At 49.5% G+C, this 21,497-nt stretch overlaps 6 protein-coding genes across 7 annotated transcripts; 2 read left to right on the plus strand and 4 right to left on the minus strand.

The window, feature by feature from the left end:
- Positions 1–878: 878 nt before the first annotated feature.
- Positions 879–2,569, plus strand: EI90DRAFT_3074918 (fatty acid conjugase). Its single transcript, XM_039061530.1, is given in 4 exon segments — positions 879–1,157; positions 1,177–1,205; positions 1,269–1,763; positions 1,824–2,569. The coding sequence occupies 4 exon segments, from the start codon at positions 1,115–1,117 to the stop codon at positions 2,421–2,423; spliced, it is 1,167 nt and encodes a 388-aa protein (XP_038911773.1). The 5' UTR covers positions 879–1,114; the 3' UTR covers positions 2,424–2,569.
- A 130-nt stretch (positions 2,570–2,699) lies between these two features.
- EI90DRAFT_3074919 (uncharacterized protein) lies at positions 2,700–3,409 on the minus strand. Its single transcript, XM_039061531.1, has 3 exons — positions 2,888–3,409; positions 2,771–2,861; positions 2,700–2,744 (listed from the first exon to the last, which is right to left on the minus strand). The coding sequence occupies exons 1-3, from the start codon at positions 2,985–2,987 to the stop codon at positions 2,708–2,710; spliced, it is 228 nt and encodes a 75-aa protein (XP_038911774.1). The 5' UTR covers positions 2,988–3,409; the 3' UTR covers positions 2,700–2,707.
- A 554-nt stretch (positions 3,410–3,963) lies between these two features.
- Positions 3,964–5,660, minus strand: EI90DRAFT_3074922 (fatty acid desaturase-domain-containing protein). The gene is made up of 6 exons (XM_039061532.1): positions 5,513–5,660; positions 5,299–5,452; positions 4,950–5,214; positions 4,681–4,886; positions 4,190–4,627; positions 3,964–4,132 (listed from the first exon to the last, which is right to left on the minus strand). Exons 1-6 carry the CDS (start codon positions 5,536–5,538, stop codon positions 4,034–4,036), a joined length of 1,188 nt encoding a protein of 395 aa, XP_038911775.1. The 5' UTR covers positions 5,539–5,660; the 3' UTR covers positions 3,964–4,033.
- A 1,449-nt stretch (positions 5,661–7,109) lies between these two features.
- On the minus strand, positions 7,110–9,106 carry EI90DRAFT_3074925 (Alpha/Beta hydrolase protein). The gene is made up of 4 exons (XM_039061533.1): positions 8,586–9,106; positions 8,227–8,528; positions 7,934–8,168; positions 7,110–7,860 (listed from the first exon to the last, which is right to left on the minus strand). The coding sequence occupies exons 1-4, from the start codon at positions 8,843–8,845 to the stop codon at positions 7,194–7,196; spliced, it is 1,464 nt and encodes a 487-aa protein (XP_038911776.1). The 5' UTR covers positions 8,846–9,106; the 3' UTR covers positions 7,110–7,193.
- An 839-nt stretch (positions 9,107–9,945) lies between these two features.
- EI90DRAFT_3129707 (uncharacterized protein) lies at positions 9,946–11,431 on the plus strand (the record flags this gene model as incomplete). Its single annotated transcript, XM_039064236.1, has 4 exons — positions 9,946–9,986; positions 10,046–10,196; positions 10,278–10,421; positions 10,517–11,431. 4 exons carry the CDS (start codon positions 9,946–9,948, stop codon positions 11,429–11,431), a joined length of 1,251 nt encoding a protein of 416 aa, XP_038911777.1.
- A 5,821-nt stretch (positions 11,432–17,252) lies between these two features.
- EI90DRAFT_2243745 (uncharacterized protein) lies at positions 17,253–20,011 on the minus strand. Of its 2 annotated transcripts, XM_039052749.1 has the most exons (3): positions 18,360–20,011; positions 18,037–18,259; positions 17,825–17,965 (listed from the first exon to the last, which is right to left on the minus strand). In XM_039052749.1, exons 1-3 carry the CDS (start codon positions 19,815–19,817, stop codon positions 17,895–17,897), a joined length of 1,752 nt encoding a protein of 583 aa, XP_038911779.1. In that variant the 5' UTR covers positions 19,818–20,011; the 3' UTR covers positions 17,825–17,894. The 2 variants fall into 2 exon arrangements, with proteins under 2 accessions (XP_038911778.1, XP_038911779.1); XM_039052748.1 differs by lacking the exon at positions 18,360–20,011 and having other exon boundaries at positions 17,253–17,965; positions 18,037–18,166.
- Positions 20,012–21,497: the final 1,486 nt, after the last annotated feature.

Below are 21,497 nucleotides of genomic sequence, written 5' to 3' on the forward strand. Positions count from 1 at the left end.
TTCAAAAGGAAGCGACAAACCGAAAGGGGTGATTCGGCGGCTTGATCGGGGCATAAAAAACCTCCCAAAAATTTGAGAAAGCCGTTGCCGTGGCGGAGCAAACATATCAGCCAGCAGCCGCATGAAAACAATCAACCTCGTGGGTAGTAACAGAAATACGATTCATCACTGTCACGTCAGGCGAGCTCTTAGAATGATGCTGCATTAGGTTCAAGCGCTCACGGCTGATCAATGCCATCGTTTTGAATGACATCCCGTTCTCGCATGTGAAATTGCTACGCCCCGAAAGGTTCCACGTACCAGGGATCTTGATGATAGCGCGGGATGGAGGACAGACACCGGCCATTAGTTCGACCATGTAAAGAGTAACCCCAAGGAGTGTATTGTCGTAACCGTGCTTATGTTGTCACTGGTGATCCGGCTCTCCTGAACTGAACGGATCACAGCAAAGCTAAACACCGTTATGTAACTTGTAAATCTAGCTAACGTTGTTCGCCTTTTCGACAAAATAAAGTTGCCTAACCCCAAGAACGATTTTTTTCTAGAGTTGATTCCGTAATCAAATCTTGGATCCGAAGGATACATCCGTTCTGTCGACACCACGATTATGTAATGTACGATGGCTTTACAACCTTGATCCACCGCATTGGCTTCGCACAGCCGACAAACTCGCCAGTTCCGTAACATCCTTCTCCCAGAGAATAAACGAATTAGATGCTGCACAGCGAATATTGTTGAATTCTGCGTCGAAAAAACTTAATTGACTCGCCTCAAAGATGGAATACGCATTATACACTCTTGGCTCCGTGGAAATCTACTTTTAATCTACCTTTATAATGAGACAACTATAGCCCGTTATCCCTCTCCACCCTGTCAGCGTCCTTCCTATCTTCCGTGCTCACCAGAGTCTGACTGCGCAATAAGACGACTCATGCCCTCCCTTTTCGAAGACGGACCCGAGTGAGTAGAAACACACGAGGCTCAAGCAGCAGCTCTGAATCGCCGGCCTGTCCACTGACTTCTGGGATTTGTTGCTTTGGTCCATTATCCAGGTATAAGGCTCGCCTCTCCAAACCGTATGAGCTGCCTGCGGTGACACTCAAGGACATACATAATGCGGTCCCAAAACACCTCCACAAAAAAATACATTAAAGGGCGTCCGCTACGCATTGCGAGATGCTTTCTTTTGCTATTCACTCTATCAGGTACTGCTCACAATTTCCCCCTTAATGGACACAGCTCATCCATGATGCGATCACTTCTTATAGCTAGCCAAGTTCATCGATCCTTCTATTACCTACCTCTCCACTAGCACTCGCTTTCATCCCTTTACGCTTTCCTTACTTAAATGGACACTATGGTCCACCTATTGGTTTTTCCAATCGCTAGTTGGCGGGGGGATCTTTTGCATTGGCCACGACGCGGGCCATGGGACTCTCTCCGACTACCAGCTCATCAACCATACCATTGGCTACATTGCGCACACTTTCATCCTCGCACCCTACTGGGCATGGAGGCATTCTCACCACCTACATCACAAGACAACAGGCTCAATGGAACGTGATGAGAATTACGTACCGAAGACAAGGTCTGAGCTGAAAATGGCATCTGGGGATATGATGAAGAGAGCAGATTACGAAGAAATCTTCGGAGAGACCCCGATTTGGACTTTGGGTCGAATGCTGGTCATGCAGTTGATGGGATGGCAGTTGTACCTTACATACAACACCCTCGGCTCACCGATGTATCCTCCAGGAACAAATGTGAGTCTTTCTGCTTCTTTGGGGTCACCCCAAGCGGGGCTTATTTAGTACTTCCCGTAGCACTGGTCCCCTTCTTCAGCGCTCTTCAAAAAATCAGACCGCGTCCCAATCCTCTTCACTAACACGCTCCTTTTCACATGGATCTCCATTTTGGGTCTCTGGACGTACAACACATCCATTTCCACTTTCGTAAAATACTACTTCATCCCTTACCTCTTCACCAATCACTGGATCGTCATGTTCACTTTCCTCCATCATACCGATCCTACGATGCCTCACTTCCGCAAAGACACTTGGACATTCCTTCGTGGCGCAGTTACAACCGTTGATCGCCCCTTGCTTGGCTGGATGGGCCGTTTCTTCCTCCATAACATCTCCCACGACCACGTGGCTCACCACTTCTTCAGCGGGATTCCGTTTTGGAATGGTCCTGAATTAAGCGAACATGTCCGTAAGGCGATGGGAAGTGACTACAATGGGGACAGTACGAATACGTTTAGGGCCTTGTACAGGAGCTTCACCCAGTGCGAGTTTGTGGAGGATGACGGGGACATTATTATGTGGAAGAACAAGAAAGGAGAGGCTGCGAGGAAAATTGCTGGTACAATAGAGGTGCCTTTGAGTGGTGACCAGTCCGCTGAGGCTGATCGGTCACAGTAGGCGGGATTCCCTCCACAACTAGAATATCCTGTATAATAATCTTGTTTTATCCCCCATCTACATATGCCATGTGGGTTGGATCGAGACGGTTATCTATCAACTTTTGGGTCCGCCACTCGCATGACGGCTTGCGAAGGCATAAGGATTTTTGATCGCCTAAAAGAGGCATCTCCGTGGAAAATCCGGGCAAGCGAACACAAACCGTTTCGTAACATGGGTGCAGAGCGGTTGCGTGAAGTGTTACATAAGTTGTGGCGCAGTCACATACAACAGTCTTCCATCAATCAAAAGTAGTCCCGCAGCCCAGCGCAGAGATATCCTCTCTCCGGGTCAGTTGCCGGTTCGACATAAGACCGCTGGAGAAGATCTGCGGGGGCTGTGCGTACGCAGCCAGGGTTCGGATCCTGTGCAATAGCTGGCAGTGCCAACCCTGAATTTCTCCATTTCCCTCGGTGTTTGGATACCCAAACACGCACGGACCAAGGCAGCCAGGGCCCATTGCACAATGAAGGCACGACAGCCATATGCATGTCGTGAGGAGTCAAACTGCGAATTGGCGCGCATGTACCCCTCGTTCACGCGCACGGAACATGGTGCCTCCACTTTTCATCCGTGATACCAAACCTTTGTTGGGGAACCATCATACCATGTCTAAGAAATGGCGGCCCCCCCTGTTAATCAACAGCATCGTATGATGTATCCCTGAACAAATGATTCAAGGCAGGGACTCAGCCACACGACGCAGTAGGAACGCGGAAAATCGCGGCACGTTCGTCAATTTATAGTAGCCGCCCGATCTCAAGCGGTGAATGTAAGGCGAGATCCTATATGGTCAGGCAGTGCTGCATCAGTGAACGTGGCTGGCAAGTCTTTTTCGGGTGCCAAAGTTGTGACTCGGTTCTACCGTAAAAACCTAGCTACCAGTTCTCGTCGAGGTTGAGTTGAGCTGATTCGTATTTTGATTGATCGAAGCTTTGTTGATCCTTAGGGGCCGTGACGGCTTTAATCCATCCAATCGTTATGTAAATCACAGCAGTAGTATGAATATAGGTTGGTCCCGAACGTACACCAACACGAAACAATGATGGGCGGAAGTGGGTTTCGGCAAAGTGAGCGAGGCAGAGGAAAGTAGGAAAAACTGGTGGCTGACGCTAGGACAAACCGTATGCAGCGGTACGGCACAAAGGTCCCCCAATTTAGGGGCTGGGGGCCCATCCAGGACTGATCCATGATCGAGTGACCAATGAGTGACTTTCGGCTCGCAAAATTTCTCACGCTGAAGATGATAGTAGAAGGGGCTGATTGTGAGCAGCTTCGAGTGCTATTCAAATTTATCAAGTCGTCCCCACGACGCACTTGAGTGATACCTGGAACTTGAGGCTTGGGAATACATGCAACACATCCCCATTTGGTCGCCGGTCTGAGTCTCACCACACTCTGTCGTGAGACTCAAGCTGAGATGAGTGGGTAGTGTGACGATTACGACGTAAATATTTTCATTTCGGGAAAATACAAGCAACTAATTGTGCGTTATGGTAGGGAGTTCCGATTTTGTGCGATACGACGTGAGTTATGCGATGGGAATAAATCATACAGACGCGCGGAAATTTCTACTCGTCGGAGGCACCAGTGGGATCAGCCGCAACCCTACGAAGCTGCTCGCCTTGGCGGTTCTTCCACATGATAATGTCGCCTTCATCTTCGACGAACTAGTATGGTTGATCAAGTTAGCGCTTCCTCGAAAAGGATTAAGAATTCTACTCTACCTCGCAGTTGACAAAGCTACGGTACAAAGCCCTCCAGGTGTTAGTCGAATCACTGTTATAATCGTCACCAAGAGCCTTTCGGACATGCTTCGTAAGCTCGGGGCCGTTCCAGAAAGGAATGCTGCTGAAGAAATGATGTGCGACGTGGTCATGCGAGATGTTGTGCAAGAAGAAACGTCCCTGCCATCCCATAAGGGGACGATCGATCGTCGTGGCCGCACCGCGCAGGAAAGTCCAGGTGTCCCTGCGGAAGTGGGGCATTGTGGGATCGGTGTGGTGAAGGTAGGTGAACATGACGATCCAATGGTTAGTCCAGATATATGGAATGAAGTAGTACTTCACAAAGGTGGAAACCGAGGTGTTGTATGTCCAAAGGGCGAGGAAGGAGGCCCAAGTGGCGAGCAATACGTTGGTAAAGATGATGGGGACACGATCGGACTTTCGGAAGAGGGAGAGGACGGGAACCAGTGGTTTGTTCCTTCAGGGTACACGGGAGAGCCGAGGGTGTTGTAGGTGAGGTATAAGTTCCAGCCGATGGTTTGCATGATGACCATCCGTGTCAAGGTCCACAGAGGAGTCTCCTCGAAAATCTCGGCATAGTCCTTGCGCTTCATCGTCTTCTCATCCGCCATCTTGAGCTCTGAGCGGGTCTTGGGTACATAGTTTTCATCGCGCTCCATTGATCCAGTGGATTTGTCTATTTGCATATGCAAATCAATGAACCCGATACCACTGGCAGGTACCCCCAAAAACGACTCACGATGAAGGTGGTGAGAGTGCCTCCACGACCAATAAGGGGTTAAAATGAAGGTGTGGACAATGAAACCGATCGTGTGATTGGCGATTTGGTAATCAGAAAGTGTGCCGTGCCCAGCATCATGACCGATACAGAAGAGAGCACCGCCTGTTAAGCCCTGGAACCACCAGTATGTGGACCAAAGGCCCCATTTAATGGTGAAGACAAGAGCAGCGTTGTAGTTCTGCGCAGACAAAGATTCCGCGATAGGGTCTATGAACTTGGCAGCCTGAGAAAGTGACAGAAAACGGATCCAAAACCCATGCAGATGAGCAAAGTCCTGACACCGTGGAATGGCGAAACACGAGTTTACCTGGTAGAAGGCCGTGCAAAGTGCGACATCACGCAGAGTCCATGCAATGCCTTTAAGGATGCTCTTCTTCCACAAGTGCTTTGGAATAGCGGCGTGTATGTCTTTCAGAGTGACCTTCGGCAAGGCATACTCGGTCTCTAGTCGCTTCTTGTATCTGGTGACAACAAAACTGTGAGTCGCCAAGGTCCAGTCCTCGTCAATCAAATCTGCTCACTCGGGGCCATCCTCAAAGATACTCATGGTGACTTAGTGAAGGACGGGGTGGACAAGACGTATAAGAGACTGGGTACCCAGAGAGGCAATTAAAGGAGATCTAGGGTTAGCCAGGGAGGTTCGACATATCCTATATAAAGGACGTCTCATGCAGCACTGTCGCATGCACATGCCAACTGCTTGGGTAAATGAATTGCATTTTGCAACGATCTGATAGGGCCGTAAAGTTCACGCCACTCGGCTGAATAGACAGTATCTCTACCGGAAGGAGCATCCGGTTCATTTCGGAGTAAGTACAACGTCTCCGACGTGCAGTTCCGTGGTTACATGAAATATGAATGCAACCAATTGCAGATCATGCTCAAGCAGACTGCAGTGTGGGTGATCGTTGGATCAGAGTACCATATGAGCTTAAGCCACTTGCAAATGAGGTTGAGTGAATTAGCTCAACGTTTTGGAACGAACTTGAAAGGTAAGCCTACTGTAATGACCGAAAACGGTGCGAGTACAATACAAATTAACGTGACAGCACATTTAATAATTGCCGACCTTGGCTTGTCGTGTAGCGGGGTTGTCCGAATTATATTAATGACCAGCTTGCTCTCAGGCTCCCCACACAGCTCGAGAAAGCACGAGCTACTGGCAGCACAACATTCGCGACCGATTCACATAACTGACTAGCGCTATTTGTGAGTTGATCTCATCATGACTGACGGGATGGGTAACATGCTCCGATTGCGTCCCTGCCAATTGTACTTCGGTCTGCCGGGGTGTGGATGCACCTCCCCGCCAACGGGGAGCCAGTTCAGCGTGGTTATGGCCACTAGATTATCACAAGGAACCAAGTCATTGGATATAGGTATTTAATTTCGCCTCTGAATCTCCTTTGTTCATGCAGATTGGACCGTCCATCTTCCCCTCCGTCAATAACACGCCAATTCTTCCTTAGAATATCAGGGTGACACCTTCTCATGATGGATCAACGCAATGGAGCCATGTCCCTGAGACTCCATTGAACCTCATTTCCGTGATATCGGTGCCCGAAATTGTCGCTGGCAACAGATTACTAGCCCTATCAATTCTAGCTTCTTTTCAGTACACCTCATCAGAGGTCGTTTACAAGTCTTATCTCGGCGTTGGGTTTCCATGCTCGCTTACTGGCTTTCTAATTTTGGGCACATGCTTGTACTATGCTTTTCGCGTCCCAGTGTCGGGGGAGCTGCGATCTACGTACGTTCGCCGCCCATGCCCATACAAAAAGATTGTATCCTCGCCAGCGGAGGAAGCAGTTGAGCGAATAGTCCATCTTCAGTGCATACCGATTGTGCCTTTCTGAATTCTGATGGACTGATAAAACTGCTTGAACGTCATGTCAGACTCATTTGTAGTAGCGATAACGTACATCATCAATCCCTGACAACTTGCTCAATACCTTAATCCATTCCCCGACACTGATCCACCCGATCCGAATGAGGTTCCCCAGCCACCAGCCGCCAGGTCGCCGACGAGCGCCGATCAGAAGGGACTAGTGAATTAGCTCAGTTATCGTAGGGCTTCGACAGCGGTAAACCATCACAAATTCAGCATGTTCTGTTTGTTCGAACTAACGCGGGAGTTATTCCATGCATTAAGTGGCTAAACGAATTATCCGTACATGATTGTATCCAAAATTTTATGATGATCTAGAGCCCAGCCCAAGTCTGCCCGGTGGGCTGGATAATTGGGACTTCTCTTCCAACCTCGATGACCTTATACCCAACGAACTTACTGCTCCCCTTCTCCCTAACCCATTCACCATCATGATACGTCTCCTTCCTATTCTTTCCTTCCTCCAACCTCGTATCCACGAAATCTTCCGCAATCGCCTGACACCATTCCGCCACAGGCTGCACGTTCCATTTTTCTGGTGGTCCGCCTCTGCCAAGGAACCCACCCCCTTGGAACCAACCCAGATGTCCACCATTCTTAGTAGTACACATTCCCACCCAGGGACTTAGTCCTGCCTTGTGAAGGGGAATTTCCGCGACGATCGGATCGTCCAATGCATTCATCGTCAAAAATGGAATCCTAATCGTCTCTAAACATTCATGTGCGCTACTCCAGACGTAATAATCTTGTACTGTTGGGAACGGAAAGGGTGGGAAAGAACCGCCTACAATGCTAGTGAGGTGACTATTGACGGTTATGAAGTCTGGCGACTTGAGAGAGAGAAGAATTGGCAAGTGGGGTGTGATAGCGGATGGCTCGGGGAATGCAGAAAGTTCCACTGCGTTACGGTTGAAAAGCTCAAGAAGGGTACCACCCATAGCCTTCGAATAGATCGCGCGGTTGATGAACCTCTTCTCGAGTCTAAGGTTTGGGGAGAAGTGGAAAGCATGGCTCAATCAATTGCAATATTGGCAAAGGACTGAGGGGAACTGACTTGTCACTATTCTTGAGGTTGTCCCACGGACAGGCCATGACACATGCAGCGGTCAGGCGGCACTGCTCTCCTTCCTCACTAACGTATCTCGTGAGGACATTAGCACCTAGGGAAAATCCAATGCCGAGAAGGGGGGCCTTGGGGTAGAGCGATTGGATGTATAGGAGCGAAGTGCGGATATCTTCTGTATGGCCACCAGAGAACATTTGCGGTGAAGTGAGCTTCACACCCGCGCCTTGAACGTCCGGCTTTCAGCACCATTACAACCTCTCTGTCATAAAATAAAGACTCACATCCACGGAAATTCATCACCACTCCCCGATACCCAAGTCCACCTTGCTCCACTGGTGCGGAAGTCTTAGCTAATATAGCCCTTACATAGCTCTCGTACGATCCGCCCGTCAAACCGTGCAAAATAACTACTATGGGGGTATCGTCCGGCAAAGGCTTGTCCTCTGCAGGCGTAATCGGTTGTTCGACCCAGTCAAGGCCGATTGTACCTCCATCCGGAACGCGTAGGAGGGTACGAGTGTATTGGACTGGATCAACAGTGGAGAAATCACCCAGAGAACACCAGATCGTTTGAAAGTGACCACTACGGCCCGAGAAATGGGTTTCGGAGGTTTAGGTTGGCATTGGGGTAAACACTTACTTGGGAAGCCACCAAGTGGGTTTGTACGGTCTTAAGAAGCTAGGACACCGAGTTGCAAAGAACCCTCTCATACTGACGACTTGTGTTTCCCTTTCGCCGCTTCCATCCTTCTTTAGTGGCTTCTGGTCCAAGTCAGAGTATGGGGAATGTCGTTTACGAACGGTATAGGTAGGCTCATCAGAAAGGTAGAGAACTGGGGCGCCTCGGTTCGGAACAGGATCCGTGAAGAGCCATCTAAGGAAGGATAAGAAAGCACCCATGGCGGAGTAGTCAGCTAGGGGTCGCTAGTACGAGCGGTCAAAATCCGTTGAGACGTGATGTTAGACAGAGGTTGAACTAAAAGTGGGTTGTGTTTGTGAACTAGGACCGGAAGTAGCTTACCGCCAACTTCCAAAGCAGACGTGAGAGTTGGTCGTTTGTAGGATCGTGGGAATGACGAGCACAGGTTCACAGTGACAATGCTCAGTTGTTTCCTTCAACTGGTCCTTCGGATCAAACCGACACGCCTGAGTGAAAGAAGTTGAGCATAGAGGTGCTCCGTGTCGTGCTAAAGTGTGCACCAAGCGTCAGTCGAAGTGAGGGAACGAGGATTCAGAATTGTAGGAGCATGATTATGTAAATGGGATTCCATGTAAGAGTGGCCGGCGACAAGTTTCCCCATGATTCACATCAGAAAATAAAGAATACCATTGGCCCAGCGGTCTGTGTTTCCTGTGCAGCGCCGCCTTGTTATCAAAAAGTCAAATAACTAGTAGATGCTGGCGTTCAAGAGTGAACCCAACGTCAAGCTGTGACGGTCACGGCATGACTGCAAGCGGCACTGGTGGCTATGCTCGAGTGCTATTCTGCAACAGCAGACGTTCATTCTTTGTCGATGCGTTGTATGAGCCGGTCGGATCTCGTCATTTCGCTGTTTCTTGGCCGTGTAGTGATCACGGACCTTGCACTTTCTAATAATGTAAGTCAAAAGTTTAATTTTTCCCTCACATTAAAATTTATTTCCCTCATTCACTTTATCATCCCTTTCTCGTGAAAGATGCAGGGTTGGGATATTTTATGCATGGTTACATGGGGGATCAGTGAACGCCTCTTTCGGGTCCAGGCAGACGGACAATCGACGGTACCCAATCCCGACATCGCTTAGAATTCCCTCAACCATCACTTGTGACCCTGTTCATTCCCTCACCACATGCACCGCAATCAATATTCGCTGATTCAAGCCCCTTGGATTTATGGAATTTAATCGCCTGCTCTTTATAAAAGACTGTCCACCCTCCCACAGCCATGGTCATTTCGCTCTTCCTCTTAAGCCTTCTCTTCTTTCTTCACACATATCGCGGTCCTTTCTTACCCCTCCTCCATGACGCTCAAGCAATACAATCCCTTCTACGATGGCCCAGAGTAAGTCCCTCCGCCCTGTTCTAACACGTTGTGTCCTGACCACATGCACAACCTGTTAGATACAAGGAACGTTTGAGGAAGGACTACCGTATCCCCACCATCACCTTGAAGCAAATACATGAGGCGATTCCAAAGGATGCGTACGAAAAGAGCACCCTCAAGGGCCTCTCATACGTCGCTCGGGACATCTTCTTCTCCCTCCTCTTTTATGTGAGCCTCTCTTCCTTCGGCCTGCGCAATCGATGACGACATACACTGACACCGAACATCGATTCCTCTTTTTGCGAGCAGAAACTTGCTACCTATATCGATCCATTCGCTGATTCACTCGAGCAAGGTCACTGGGTGAGATTTGGGGTCAAATGGAGTTTGTGGTCACTTTACTGGTATTCTGCTGGAATTGCCTGGGCTGGGATGTGGACACTGGGCCATGAGGTGGGTTGATTACCTTGCGCATGCATTATCGAGGGCTTGCTGACCACTGTTGCCGTTTTATATTCCTCCCTGCGAACCTTCTGTACCGCTCACAGGCTGGTCACGGTGTTCTCGCGAATCAATCGTGGCTTAATCATGCCGTCGGCTTCACCTTACATTCATTCCTCTTCGTCCCCTACTTCTCTTGGCGACACTCTCACCATCTCCACCACAAGTCAACCGGTTCCATTGAACGCGATGAGAATTTTATCCCTTCCACCCGATCGGATCTTAAACTTCGTGACCCACGCAACGTTACGAAACAAGACTACAGAGAAATGTTCGAAGAAACGCCCCTTTTTTCTCTTCTTCGCATCTTCTTTATGCAGGCTGTGGGGATGCAAGCCTATTTCACTTATAATGCCCTCGGGAACCCGATGTATCCTGCCTGGACGAATCACTATTCCCCTTACAGCGCACTCTTCAGAAAAGAACAACGTTGGCAAATTTTCCTCTCTGATCTCGGTCTTTTCGCGATGGCGGGTGTCGTCTATACTTGGATTCAATGGACTAGTCTCGCCACCATCGTTAAGTTCTATACGATCCCTTACCTTTTGGCGAACCATTGGATCGTGATGTTGACATATCTTCACCATACCGACCCCACTATGCCCCATTTCCGCAAAGACGCATGGACATTCGTTCGAGGGGCAATCACCACGGTCGACAGACCCCTTCTTGGGCCCCTCGGTCGTTTTTTCCTCCATAACGTCTCTCACGATCACGTTGCTCATCATTTGGTTTCTTCCATCCCCCACTATAACGGTCCTCGAGTAACTGAAGCACTGAAAAAGGTGCTCGGGGAGGACTATAATTACGATTCGAGCAATACGTTTAGGGCCCTTTGGAGGAGTTTCAATGAGTGTATCTTTATTGAGGATGAAGGGGATGTGGTGTTCTACAACGATAAAACAGGAATGCCGAAGAGGACGTTAGAAGGGACGGAGTGGCCTGTTGCGCCCAGAGATTGAGCAAGGAATCACCTCTTTTCAAACCAACCATACTGTCCCCTGTATCAATGTCTTAAAAGCGTTCGTGTTGCTTGCTTTTTTCGCGTAGGACTAGTTACGTTCCCCCCTCAAGTACACTAACCATAGCTATTGTTCAAAGCGCTCTATCTTTTTTTTGTCATCAATTCTGCGTGCTTGCATGCATATTGGCACTACCAGCAGCTTGTAGATCTATCATCCGTGACCCGCTAGCATTTCTTACCTTAATCTGTTCCTAAATTCATTATCGTGGGTCCCAAATAAGATCCAGGATCCATGATCCCTTCGCTCAATTGGTCCTGCCATACAGGCGGAGGTGAGTTGGCCCGGCCGAGGTTAGGCCAGGTACGGTCTGATTGATGTTCTGAGCCGGCTAATTCTGCCCTCTTCCCCAGTAGGAGGCGAAAGGCGGCGTTGGGCATGGCAGTTGCGAGGTACTCATTATCATGAAATTTACTTCGTGGAGATGTAGTCTGTCTGATAAATGGATTGGAAAAGTCCGAGCAGTGTCGACTTCGTAGCATCCTGATCGGTGCACAGGAGCCGGGGTGGCTATATCGTTTAAGTACTGATAGTAATACACGCTCCATGATACCGTTGGTATAGATCAACTGATAGTGAGTTAGGTTAACTACAACGAGGAACTAAACATCACACAGCTATTTAGGGGCTACGTGTAGGCAGAAGCGTCGGATTCCCCAGAAGGTAAGTCTGACCGGCATCGGGGATCCCGCCACTGTTATAACGAACTCGTGGACTCAGCGATGTCTGAGCGCCAGTGGAACATGCTGTCCCGTCATGTTAGGCAGGGAGGTGCGGCTTGATATCATGTTGAGGGCTGGACAATACACTCCACCCCTTAGACTTCGCATCGTGATCTCGTCTGGGAAGTTGACGAACTAGCTACTACTCGTCAAAAAGGGGGGCACATCCCTCGGGTTTGAACCGACTGTGCCGGGGTAGGGTGGTAATCCGTCCAGAATTGCGTGTTCAGGAAGGATGACCACAGGAAAGCTGGACGATCGGCTGTAATCCAGGATTACCGCCGAGATGGAACCCAACTGCGATACACAGAATCTACCGAGCCAAAGAAAGATCTTAGTGAGCTAGCATCAGTTTTTACCCAAGAAAACCTTCCCATTGGTCTGAAGATTCCAGGGACACGGATACCAGTTCCAGCAGGACCGCATGCCCGGAACCACGTGGGTCATAAGCTCCTGATGAGGCTACATTCTCGATTTCTGTAGTGTGTGTCAAATCTGAGAGGTTCCAACAAAGAAACGTAGTTGCAGCTGCCAATAAGATAGTGGACCATTGGCACGTTACGTTGTGGTAGGAATGAAGTGTACTATTGGTATCTTAACACTATGCCGAAAGCGTATTCCCAGCATTGTAACAACATCTTTAGGGTCGCGATGCAAGCACATCCATCAGGACACGGGTGAGTTCCGCCAGATCCGTGGAGCAAGCTTAACTAGGTGAAACCAGGGACAGTACGGACTCCTAGAGGGAATATTTCCATGTGGAAATGATAAGGCACGGCGAATCATGTCTTATTTCCAGCCGATTCTAGGAATCCTCATTCCAAGTAGCTCAGAGATGACGAGAGCGACAAACATCAGAAAAATGACTCGCCAACTCCCAACAAAGTTGCGAGACTGAGAAATATTACGAGGGATTGCACCAAGTAAACATTTAATGCTGGACGAGATGACCCATTTCAGAGGCACGGAAAACTATTTTGCCTTGGGATTGTCGTTGCCATCATTTCAGAATCAACCAGAGGTATCTTTGGTCTGCCAATTTTTCAACTCTTGAAAAGACTTTGGCCAGAACTAAAATAGTCCAATGAAAAAAGAGGGTGTGGTAGGAAGGAAATGACCTACGCTTGCGAATTTACCCTTGCAATGTCCCAGTGCATCGTGGCCGAGACGGAATAGGCGCAGGGAGTCCTGACTAGATGCCAAGTACTTCGGTTCCGAACTCCTGATTCTGTCAGGTTTTGGATTACCTTTTAATTCCTGAGAACCCGAATTATAATCATTGATGTCGCCGATCACAAGCAAAGCGACCTTGAAGCTCCATAATCTAAGATCCGGTTTCAGGTGTTTGTCTGTTGAATATCATCTAAAATTCGACGGAATAGGGGCAAAGCTCCGCGCGTGGCCGCGAAATATCGGTGATGTGTGCTAACAAAAAAGTAGAATACCCAGTTAAGAAAGATTCTTCCCCAATGAGGGCTTCCGTGTCCGACTGCGAAGCGGCGCCTGAGAATAAAAAACATGATTTCTGTCTTTCAGCCTCATTAACAGCGCCACACATACGCAGCAGACCACAAAGCGCACCAATCAAAAAGCATCAGGTGCGTTCCTCTGTCTTTTGAATGACATCACTGCGCTTCACTTGGTCGACAGGTGACAAAGGACAGAGTGGGGGCCCAAGTGCTGTACTGGGAGAGAGATACTAGTACGACGCTGTAGATATGGCAACATTCGCCGCAAAATAACACGGATCCTTCAACAGACTGCCCCTTTTGACCCTGCTCGCCAAAGCATCTTAAGAAAGTTCCAATTTGAGCAATCGTATCCGAGGAAGCGAAGGTTTCCTCGTCATGGGACGGCATTGTGTAGATCATTTGAAAGTACGCTGTGTCGTGTGAGGCTTCCCGCCACAATTGACGATGCAAGCCCGTTAGGAAACCACCCTGATTCATTATCATGACGCAGTTCTCCGACAGTGTTGTGGAACACGCTAAGCCGTGTCTAACGATTCAAAAGGCATCCCAGACCACGAAATCATGATAGAGAAACTGAGGCTGGAGGGTAAGTCCGAGGGGGATTGGAAAGCATCAAGTTGGGGGTCAGAGAGTAGCTCGGCGGAGAGCTTGGGACGAACACGCATGTGTACTCACCACATAGTACGCAATTCCAGCTACATAGATAATGACAAGGAAATAAGTACATGGGAGCATCCCCGAATCGTGTTGCTCATGAGTGGCCTCGTCAGATCCGTGAGAATCCCTGGGCCAGATCGAGCCCAATGGTAATTAGAGCGATGATCGTGGTGGGGGATATGCCAGAAGAGGCCAGGGGCTCGATGGGGGGCGATGAAATCGCATATGCTGCTGCGTGTACTATCGGCAGAAACGCAGCATGGTCATACTGACACGCATGCACATGATTGATCAGAGACAAACGGGGACCAGGGGTTAAAAGCCAACACCCAAACTCGGCACCAATACAGACCCCAAAGTCTCGGCCGGCTATGGTCATTAGAATGAATGGCAGTACTGCGTGTAGGCTGAGGTTTCATGGTTGGATTGTTGAGATATACAGACAAGCTTGTAGAACTCAGAAGTCGCCGATAGAGACCGGAGCGGGATGGGTGTGGACCCGATATCGCGCGCCGTGTTTCACTAGTACTGGTACTTTTCGGTGACAGCTAGAAAGACCATGTGACGGTTAGGTCAGTCAATTCTGCGAGAACTTGGACCCAGCTGCGTGAATCTCGCCTCACTGCGTAGCTGGGGAAAATTGGTGGTTTGATCGATTCCCTGTCGAAAAGAAGTGAATAAAAGGCCACAAATGGTAACTATCGACATCCAATCCGATGGGGTGCCCCCGTCCGGCCGCCTTAAATTCCCGGGCTTCTGCTTCACAAGCAGATAATGATTACTCTGTCTTGAAACCCCGCGATGGCCTCGTGATGTACACGACGGTGCGGCCATCCCAGGGGAGACCGTCTTTACTAGGCAGCAAGGGCTCATTGGTGTAGTCGGGTTGGAGAGGATGACCGTCCGAATTTATGGTAGCTGGAGACTTCACAAGCAGACATTTCTCGACCCACTGATGGGACAGAAGACCCTCTCCGAGTCACCTCAAAGTCTCCCTTCATCTCGCGTGGCACTGGACAATGGACATCGTATACTATTTATTGCATGGTGAGTCGAAGGGACATGCCGCTTGTCGGTATCAACTCATTGTCCCTGTGGCTTCGAATTATCACCCTGAAAGCCAAGGCCGGACACATTGTGCATGGTATTGCCGGACAGGTGCCTTTCCTCGATGGGATTTGACTTTCCAACTTGAGAGTCGATCTGTTCCCAACTTGCATGTCCGGCTTGAGCGGGTCAGCGAGATACAAACTCCAACAGGCTGGATCCTCGAGATCTGCCATTTAACTATGGGGGTAAAGGGTGAAGACTCAGAATTTACTGAGCCGGTTTTTATGCTTGATCCTCGATATCGATCCCCTAACAACATGCAGGATTGTTCATTATGAAGGGTCAACCTTGGGGTTGCCACCCTTCCTGGAATGGGGGCCTTACCGAAATGGGTGTGTAGGTCATCAGTGCTTGGGGATCTGGTTCACAGGAAATGTTCATTACGCGGTGCTCCGACACAAAGGCGAGGCTTTCTAAATGACTGAAGACTTTTCTTGGCATGGGCTAAGCGATGATCGCCTAAGGGTTCCACTTTGAGTCCGTGCAGATTGTTGGCAACTTGGCATAAGCATTCTATTCAACATGGCGACGCCGCATTAATCCCTTGCGAGTCTAAAGAGGGCGCGTTCGGTCTCCGATGGGCAAACGCGGAATGCTTTGGCAGCTTGGAAAACGAGGGAGGCATGTGGACACTTCACCAATCAGATTCACATTGGCTGAGGAGCGAGGAAGTCCATAGAGGCCTCCGCTCGTGAGGTTGCGCCGCTGCTTTTCAAGTGAGTGACTACGCTACTGAAGGGCATAACGTTAGTCCACTGGGTTTTTGAAAATCCTTCAAAGGACTTGGCTTGCGTATTCTTGATGAGCACACCGGCGCCCCATCCTATCCCTTTCATTCCGCTCCGCCCGCCTTCACACTTGTTTCCAGGCTTAACTTCTGCCTACGCATTCGGCGGACCCGTTCCATTCATCCTGCATCTGGTCAGTTCCTTGGTGTCAGTAATCGCCCAATCCTGTCTTGGCTCAATACATAACCCAGTGATAGAGTTTATCCCCCAAACCTCGTCGCAGGCACGATGATGCTCAACTATAAACTTGGGGATGATCTGTATCTTTGTAGATGAAACAGGACCAGTGTTGTGAAACTTCATCGTAGGTCTCATTGAAAAATCTGTCGATTTCCGAGATAGTCCGACAATCTTATGACGATTGGGGTCGGGGCGCGCTTGCGTGGGGCCACGGCGTTCCATTTGGACATGTTCATTCAGCGTCATCGCTGCACTCACGCATAGCAGCTTAGACGGTGGAAGATTTTTCAGGGCCTCGGCACGGGCCACGTTCTTCTATGGTGGAAGCTTGAGCAAATCGGAGTCACCCAGGAGGCGATGGATAAATGGCTTTGGACCAATTGCGCGAGTGGTATCTGACTCGTGCCACCTCACGCTCAGCCCGTTGTCGATGACCCAGGCTGCATCACATTAGTTCGAAATTGGATGATTATGTAGCCTTCCCTCCTATTTGACCGTTTGTCATCAGGGGTCTGTCGGCTGGTAAGATGGGGTACAATAGGTTTTGCTATCGGATTCGTGTGCTGCCTCCGATCCAGACGCCTCGCGTACAATCTTTATCAGTTTTCACCTTCCATGCAACAGGTATAGCTTTTCGTGTCGATTAACGCCAACTTTGCCAGACATCTTTACGATCGGCCCGTGGTAACACTCCGTAAGGGATTCCGTTCATAGGGCATTATCGCCCCCCCAAGTACTGCTCCATTTGAAAGATACTTAATTCATTGATTGCGCTCAGAGAGTGGTCGCGGTGCAGGCAATGGAAGAGCTTTCGGACATGCAATAGCATTAATATGTATGATAAAGAGTAGCCACAACGTCGGCATAAGTGTTGCTTGCCAACGCCAAAATGGGTATCTGGGACCACCGCACGTATCAGGCACCACCCCCTTCGCTGCGGAACTCCCTAGAAAGCAACAACCCCCATGCCATCACAAAATACATCACCGCCGCCGGGACAGCGCACTTCAGCCCAATTTCCTTCCAATCCCACCACCTCTTCCCAGGCCCCATGACCTCAACCCCAACACCCACACCCACGCTCCCAATTCCTCTGGTCCAAGCTCTCAGCCAATCTCTCGTTCTTCCTTTCTCCTCTTCTCTCTCCCTCTCCTCTTCTTCTTTCGTCGCCCTGTCGTCTTCAGCTCCATCAGACCCATTCTCACCAACCCCTCCGTTCATGTGGCCCCATTTCTGCCGCCGGCGTTGACGTCTTTCACTCAGATTACTCGTTGCCCAAATTTGAATCCCCCTCGAGACGCACGTCGTCGTTCCAATCACGGTCCAACAGATTAGCGGACGAACGTGATGGTCGAGGACGACAAGTGTGAAATGAGTTGCCGGCCAACATATTGCTTGAAGACCGAGAAGACGTATCAGGGTAGGTAAGAGTGGATAGTAGGCTTTCCAACGGAGGAAGAGACCCTTGGTGAATTTACGACATTGATGCGCTGTCAGCATTGCCTGTAGATAACGTACGAAGGGGTAACGTTAGCCAAGACGAAACTAAAATGGGTGAAATCGACCCACCCAAAGTAAGCACAAGAAATAATCAACTCTACAAAGTCCAGGCCTACATGTGTCTGGATCAAGAACAGCAATATTCCATACATGGGAAATGATCGCCAATGAGGCGGGTACGATCGAAAGTAATCTGAAGAAGATGATAATTGGGGGAAATACTCGTGCCCAGTCTGGCCGGCGATTCCTGAAGAGCGAGACAGGACTAGAACGAGGTGAAAACGATGTCGTGGATGAGGATGAGAACGTCCGTCGCCTGGATGTTTGCCAGCGCATTGTCTTGAGAAATTGTACAATCAATCACAAACCGAGGAAGGGAAGAGGAAACCAAACGATATTCAGCGACTCGAGTCAGATAAGATTAAGAAGAAATACTCACAGGATCATGGCTTGACTCGTCTGTCTCCGCCATCCTCACAGCCCTCCTCTTCCTGCTTCTTCTCAACGCAGCGTCGATCTCATCAACAAACACTGTCCTATCCATTTCGTCTAGCTCCTCATAATCGGAGTAATCCACTCTTCTTCTTGCCCTTTCCCTGTCTCTTTCCTTATCTCTGTCCTTCCAACCAGTCCTCCACCTCCCGCCTCTCGCTCCCTTTACCCTATTACTCAAAGCAATCTGGCTCTGCCATGCATCCGAACTACTCGAGTCTTCTTGTCCGAAACCCCGTTGCTGTCCCCTCCTTCCTTTCACCTCCCACCCCTCATTCCGCCCATTGTTCTGCCCTTCATCAGCACCAAGATAATCATAACGATTAGGGTGGTCAGACTGATGATGTTGTGGTTGTTGCTGCGAAAAAGAACCAGCATTTCGAGCTGGACGTCTCGATCTCGCATTCGTGTTGTTGGTGCCATTCATGCTATCAGGATTACCGCTCGAGCGGTAGTACGAAGGAGACGGAGGACCAGAGGAGGAAAGAAGTGGCACAGACGCCGAAGTGGTTTGAAGTGTCAAGTGGCCGTGGCTACGACTGTGAGCCCGAGTCCCCCGGCGAGGAGTGGGAAATTGCACGGGAGCTGAATCTGCAGAGGTCGTCGAAACCTGCGGCTGGCCGATCGAAAATGTCGTCTCGTGATGACCATACGGAGGAGGTTGCAAACTCGTCACATCGTCATCGTTTAACTCCACAGACGAGTTTTGTAAATTCTGCTGTGCCTGCGCAACAGAAACCTGATGTTCTAATTCTTGCTGTCTTTGTTGTCTTTCTCGCTCTTGCTGCTGCTGCTGCTGTTGGTGGTGGTGGAAAGCAGCCAACCCCCCAGCATCAAACAAATACGGAAGATGAGGACTGGAATACGAAGTTCTTAGCCCTCCCATCCCTACCCCGATCCCAGGGGCATCATGATGTCCTGAATTAACGCCAACACTAGGTGCTGTGGTGTGGGAAGGGACATGCGAGGGTGGAGGTGGAGGAAAGAACGGATATGCGTAATATGCTCCGGGGCCAGCAGCAAATATTGCTGCTGGAGCATTGGGTGGAGGACCAGAAGCCGCTACATTGGGAAACATTTGTGACGAGATGGACGCATTGCTTCGACTACGTGATCTAGGTGAAGGTGGATCGTTCATATCTGAAGAATTCGGAATGGATGCGGAGAGAGATGGAGCAGGGAAAGGCGGTGGTTGCATTGGAAGGGAAGGTAACGAAGCAGACAATTGTTGATGTGTTTGAGTCGGTCCAGGCGAATTAGAACGCGATTGAACTGGAGAGAGATTGCGAGGTGTTGAAGCATTGGGTGGGTGCGAGGAGATGGAAGTGAAACCGAGTGATTGTGAAAGGGCACTAATTCGTGAACGAGAAGCCGCACTTGCATGATGTCTATTGTGGCTGCTCATGATGCTTGTTTGTCAGATGCGGAAACGATTCAACGTCTCAATCGGTTGCCACAATGCGAGTGAAAGATTGTGTAGGAGTGAATATTTGACAATAGCACCCGCGCCAACCGATCTCGGACTAGACAAATCCGCGCAAACAAATGGGTAGACTTTCGGACGCGGTTCAGCTAACGGTGCCGTCTCTCGTTGAAAATTCTCATACGTACGTGGGATACGAGTCGACGAAGGACAACTCGGACCTCCAAGTCTACAAGCCCGAGTTTCCGATGAACGGCTTTGGACGTGTCACTCACGACAGAAAGGTCCGCAGCGATGAGTTGGTCACACACGAGCTCCAGGTCAGCAACAGCAAAAAAGACCAGGAGAGGAAGTGCTAAAAAAGAAAAAGCCCCGACAAAGACTAAAGTGGGAGATCAAGCGATTCAAGCGAGCGCAGTGACGCCCAATGACGCTCTTTTCACAAACGAAAGAAGGTGTTTCGGAACCAGGAAAACAGCGCTCAGCAAAGACACAGCACGGTGTGTTGTGTTGGATATTAAGTAGCAGCGACCCGAAGCAGTGCCACTCGGTGAGAATTCTGATGACTGTGTGCACGAAACGAGTTGACCGTATTGAATTCAAATTCGGTACTACCATTTTAGGTACATACGATACGTGGCATTCAAACTCCTCCCCGGGCTGCACTTCCCATAAACTGACGACAGTCGTCAAGTGCGTGCTGTTTGAACGAGTTATTGGACCGCTATCAGATATGAAAGAGAACGTACTTGAGCGCTGTGATTATGGATTATGGTGGAGCAGGGGGGGTTACCCACGATTTCACTCAGAAAGCTCTGCCCTTCTACCGCGGTCAAGTTTGACAAATGCATCCTCTGAATCAGTCTGTCGTAAACGCTCTTCGCCACTTGACGGGCGCTCGACAACCTCATTGAGCGCCCTCCTGATTCCCGCGCAATTTCCCCCGGGTGACGTCGAACCAACTGCTTGTGTTGCTGCAGGGGCTCCTCCTATCTTGCGGGTGGGGCCCAACAGCTTCTCATTCTTGTAAGTTACCCATGCTGGTATGCACTGCCCTTATCGATGTCCCTATTGCTACAAACGGTTTGCAAATTTCAGCATAATATTGCGCTCATTAAATAACAGCATTTTGTTGGGCTGCTTCGCGCGGATTTTCAATACTTGCGCTTCGATACGACCATCGATCGAGACCCTTCAATGATCTAACGAACATTTCAACAGGGCCCTTCCGTCAGCACGAATGTATTTTCCTTGAAGGGTACGGTGTTTACACTCCTTACCACCAGGAAATTATGAGTTGACTGTCACCGCAACAGGGATACTCTCCAGTATTATCAATTTTCCCAATCTGGCCCCTTTCTATGGCTCCGGTCATTTCCACCCTTTATGTAGAAGAACCCGAACGCTTAGGTTCACGGCTGCTTCTAACCGTCTGTTTGTTATCTGTGCAAACACTTTCGTGATGCCGGTCCATCCGCGTTGTTGTACTTGAGCGCTTTCAACAATTTCGGGCTCCAGAAGTCCTTGCACTGAACCGAGCATGCGGCACCGGAGGACACCGGCACTATATACTCGGAACGTGCATGTGGACCTCCTGATCAAATTTATCCGCAACATACTGGTTGTACTATGTAGAACCGATTTGCTCATCTCGCAGAGTTG

This window comes from Cantharellus anzutake (assembly GCF_015039405.1).
Source record: "Cantharellus anzutake strain C23 chromosome Unknown EI90scaffold_59, whole genome shotgun sequence".
Lineage (NCBI taxonomy): Eukaryota > Fungi > Basidiomycota > Agaricomycetes > Cantharellales > Hydnaceae > Cantharellus > Cantharellus anzutake.

Coding starts and splice junctions, on each gene's coding strand:
- EI90DRAFT_2243745 (XM_039052749.1), bottom strand. CDS start 19,817: ATGAGCAGCCACAATAGACATCATGCAAGTGCGGCTTCTCGTTCACGA. Junction 18,260..18,359: donor ACGAGTCAAGCCATGATCCT/GTGAGTATTTCT, acceptor CAATTTCTCAAG/ACAATGCGCTGGCAAACATC. Junction 17,966..18,036: donor TGTTCTTGATCCAGACACAT/GTAGGCCTGGAC, acceptor CACCCATTTTAG/TTTCGTCTTGGCTAACGTTA.
- EI90DRAFT_3074919 (XM_039061531.1), bottom strand. CDS start 2,987: ATGCGCGCCAATTCGCAGTTTGACTCCTCACGACATGCATATGGCTGT. Junction 2,862..2,887: donor CTTGGTCCGTGCGTGTTTGG/GTATCCAAACAC, acceptor AGGGAAATGGAG/AAATTCAGGGTTGGCACTGC. Junction 2,745..2,770: donor ATCTTCTCCAGCGGTCTTAT/GTCGAACCGGCA, acceptor TGACCCGGAGAG/AGGATATCTCTGCGCTGGGC.
- EI90DRAFT_3074925 (XM_039061533.1), bottom strand. CDS start 8,845: ATGGGTGCTTTCTTATCCTTCCTTAGATGGCTCTTCACGGATCCTGTT. Junction 8,529..8,585: donor CCCACTTGGTGGCTTCCCAA/GTAAGTGTTTAC, acceptor CTCGGGCCGTAG/TGGTCACTTTCAAACGATCT. Junction 7,861..7,933: donor AACCTCAAGAATAGTGACAA/GTCAGTTCCCCT, acceptor CCCAAACCTTAG/ACTCGAGAAGAGGTTCATCA.
- EI90DRAFT_3074922 (XM_039061532.1), bottom strand. CDS start 5,538: ATGAGTATCTTTGAGGATGGCCCCGA. Junction 5,215..5,298: donor TTTGCACGGCCTTCTACCAG/GTAAACTCGTGT, acceptor TCACTTTCTCAG/GCTGCCAAGTTCATAGACCC. Junction 4,628..4,680: donor ACAACACCCTCGGCTCTCCC/GTGTACCCTGAA, acceptor CTCTTCCGAAAG/TCCGATCGTGTCCCCATCAT.
- EI90DRAFT_3074918 (XM_039061530.1), top strand. CDS start 1,115: ATGCGGTCCCAAAACACCTCCACAAAAAAATACATTAAAGGGC. Junction 1,206..1,268: donor TTTGCTATTCACTCTATCAG/GTACTGCTCACA, acceptor CACTTCTTATAG/CTAGCCAAGTTCATCGATCC. Junction 1,764..1,823: donor TGTATCCTCCAGGAACAAAT/GTGAGTCTTTCT, acceptor TACTTCCCGTAG/CACTGGTCCCCTTCTTCAGC.